Genomic DNA, 2611 nt, shown 5'->3' with positions numbered 1-2611 from the left:
TGCGTTAGTGCAGCATTAACAACACAGTGTTGTTATTTCAAACACACTTACAAAATGAACACAGACTGACCTCAACAGAAAAACTAGTCTGAATAATTTAACTTAAATAACAAACATATAAACAACATAGTAGCGATTTGAGGCTTTGCACAATATGCTCTGGATGTGGCCTGGTGGTAACTGGTGGGATTTATTAGTCATTATTATTATTATTATTATTATTTTGGTGAAAGAAACACCCCCATGGCCTAATTGATCTTTACCTGTAGATGAATGTAAATTTATTTTCATCACATTGGGTCCGAAATCTGGTGTAAACAAACATGTGTTTTCTTATAAACATATAGCCTACAGCTCAACAACAGAATTGCTCTCACAAATATGATTTTAAAAAAGAAATAGAAACTGACAGAAATGTGATAAACAGCAGCCAAAAAAAAAAAAAAAGGATCCATTTGTCTTCGATTTCCGCTGACTGTCACGGACTTCTTGCCCTTGGGCGCATTGTGTGCCTTTTCTGTCTCTCAGCTCCCTTTCTTCTTCTTCTTCTTCTTCTTCTTCTTTGCTGCTTGCCGCCATCCGGTATGAGGAGGCCACTGTGTCAGCTGGCGGCATGCGGGAGCAAACTCAGGGGTTGGTGTTGTGCATTTTCAGTGCTGGGCCGCGCTGAGCGGCTGCAGGGCCCTTCACCATCCTGATACACGAGCCATGGCAGAGTCGATGGCTGAGGTCTCTGTTCACATGAGCTGCGACTGTTGCATAGACTCTTGGTGTGTGGTTGGATACCATGAGGTGTAGCTGGGAATGTAAGATCCGGTCGTCCCCACTGAAGTCTTCACAGTGGTCGGCGAGCTCCAAACAGGTGCCACCGAGGGAGAACCGCTCGAAAGTCCACGGCCACTGGCTAAAGCGCTGGCGTCGATTGTGCCGCCGCCTTGCTTCATCAGTTTCTTGAATTTGGATCGTTTATTCTGAAACCAGATCTTCACCTGTTAGGACAACAAAGGATATAATCTGCATTAGAAAATTAAATTAAGAGTACAAATTAAACGGCAGTTTAAAAAGAATTACGCACAGTTTACGCACGTTGTAGACTTAACACACAAATGCAGAGCGAGAAAAATAGGATATTAATATCTTGCCATTGATTATGATATTACTGTCTTAACACGTCATTGATATTAAGGCATGAATGACATGATAATAATTAGAGATAAACAAAATGCATCCTTGGTTTGGTGTCCAAAATTGTGCATCATAATATTATATGATGACTTGTATTAGATATAATCTGTAAGTAATAATAATAATAATAATAATAATAATAATAATAATAATGATAATAATAATAATAATAATAATAATAATAATTTTAGAGGATTTGGAAGAAGGAATGACGTTAAAAGGTGTAAAATGCTGCTGCTGCTGCTGCTGCTGCTGCTGCAGAGTGAAGCTATTTGTGCGTTAGTTTGTTGGACTTGCCTGCGTCTGAGTGAGACCCAGCGATGCTGCCAGCTCAGCTCTCTCTGGTAACGCCAAATATTGAGTTTGCTGAAATCTCCTGTTCAGAGCTTGAAGTTGTAAACTGGAATAGATAGTCCTTGGTTTTCTAATCTTTTTCCCTTTCCCGTTGAACCGAACTTCTCCGCCTTCGACCACTGTGTTTTTCTCTGCTTCTGGCGCTGCGAGACAGAAAAGAGCAAAAGAAGAGAAGATGAAAAAAAAATGAGGAGGCAGTTGTAGCCTACAGTGCTGCGCAGCAATGAATACTCCAGCGCAAGTTTTACAGGCTGTACTTTAGGTATAATTACCCTTAATTGCATACATTGTTTATAGCGTTACGCAATAAATAATTACCAAGCCTAATTCCAACATCTGGGTCTTCTTTTCGATGCAGCGAGGACTGTATACATTAGAAAGCCGTGCCAAACATAGAAAGTTAATATTTCAGATCCAAATACGCTGTTAGACACTTACCTGCTTCCTCTAACCGAGTCTGTGTGAGTGCCGAGCTGTTTTGGTAGGTCTGTACTGTACTGAGATATGGACTGGTGGAATGGCTGCCGACGGAGTTTACGTATGGATAACCCAAAGATCTGGGGAACGATGAGGCTGGACTGTAGCTGTCGTGCTGGGTATGACCTGCAGAATGTAAACAGTGCATGGGATAGTGTCCGTGAGACATGGAGGAAGGCGACATTTGTTGACTCGGGGGTCCAAACTCCATGAAAACGGTTTTTCCTGAGGCAGGGCTATTAAGACTTTCTGGAATTGTAGTCATTGTCATCTCTTCTGGCGGTTCCCCTTGTCTTGCTTTTGTTGTTTTCCTTCTATGATCTCAGTGAAGGATGGGTCCCAATTTAAGCCGAACTGACTTTTTCTCCTTCCATTCATAAGAAAATGTAGTTTGTGCCTGTGAAAAGTCCTAGGTATGATGCTGTGGACCAAGAGAAACTCGCTCAAAGGTTTGAATCTCGGACTCATGAATATTCATCAAAGACTGTCGCTGATTGGTCCACTCTCTCCAAGAGGGAAGCCGATTGGCGACGCTGGGGCTGGGTCCGAAGAACCTGATAATGTCAAGGAAAACTACAAAACCTCAGATTTCCTC

General features: G+C 41.9%; 1 protein-coding gene across 2 annotated transcripts; it reads right to left on the bottom strand.

The window, feature by feature from the left end:
- Positions 1-737: 737 nt before the first annotated feature.
- Positions 738-2287, bottom strand: dlx1a (distal-less homeobox 1a). Of its 2 annotated transcripts, XM_042426918.1 has the most exons (3): positions 1978-2287; positions 1483-1682; positions 738-989 (listed from the first exon to the last, which is right to left on the bottom strand). In XM_042426918.1, the coding sequence occupies exons 1-3, from the start codon at positions 2285-2287 to the stop codon at positions 738-740; spliced, it is 762 nt and encodes a 253-aa protein (XP_042282852.1). The 2 variants fall into 2 exon arrangements, with proteins under 2 accessions (XP_042282852.1, XP_042282853.1); XM_042426919.1 differs by lacking the exon at positions 1483-1682 and having other exon boundaries at positions 875-989.
- Between the last annotated feature and the right edge of the window lie 324 nt (positions 2288-2611).

This window comes from Thunnus maccoyii, chromosome 11 (genome assembly GCF_910596095.1).
Source record: "Thunnus maccoyii chromosome 11, fThuMac1.1, whole genome shotgun sequence".
Classification (NCBI taxonomy): domain Eukaryota; kingdom Metazoa; phylum Chordata; class Actinopteri; order Scombriformes; family Scombridae; genus Thunnus; species Thunnus maccoyii.
The sequence above is the reverse complement of the archived record's forward strand: the minus strand, read 5'-3'. Positions and strand labels throughout refer to the sequence as shown.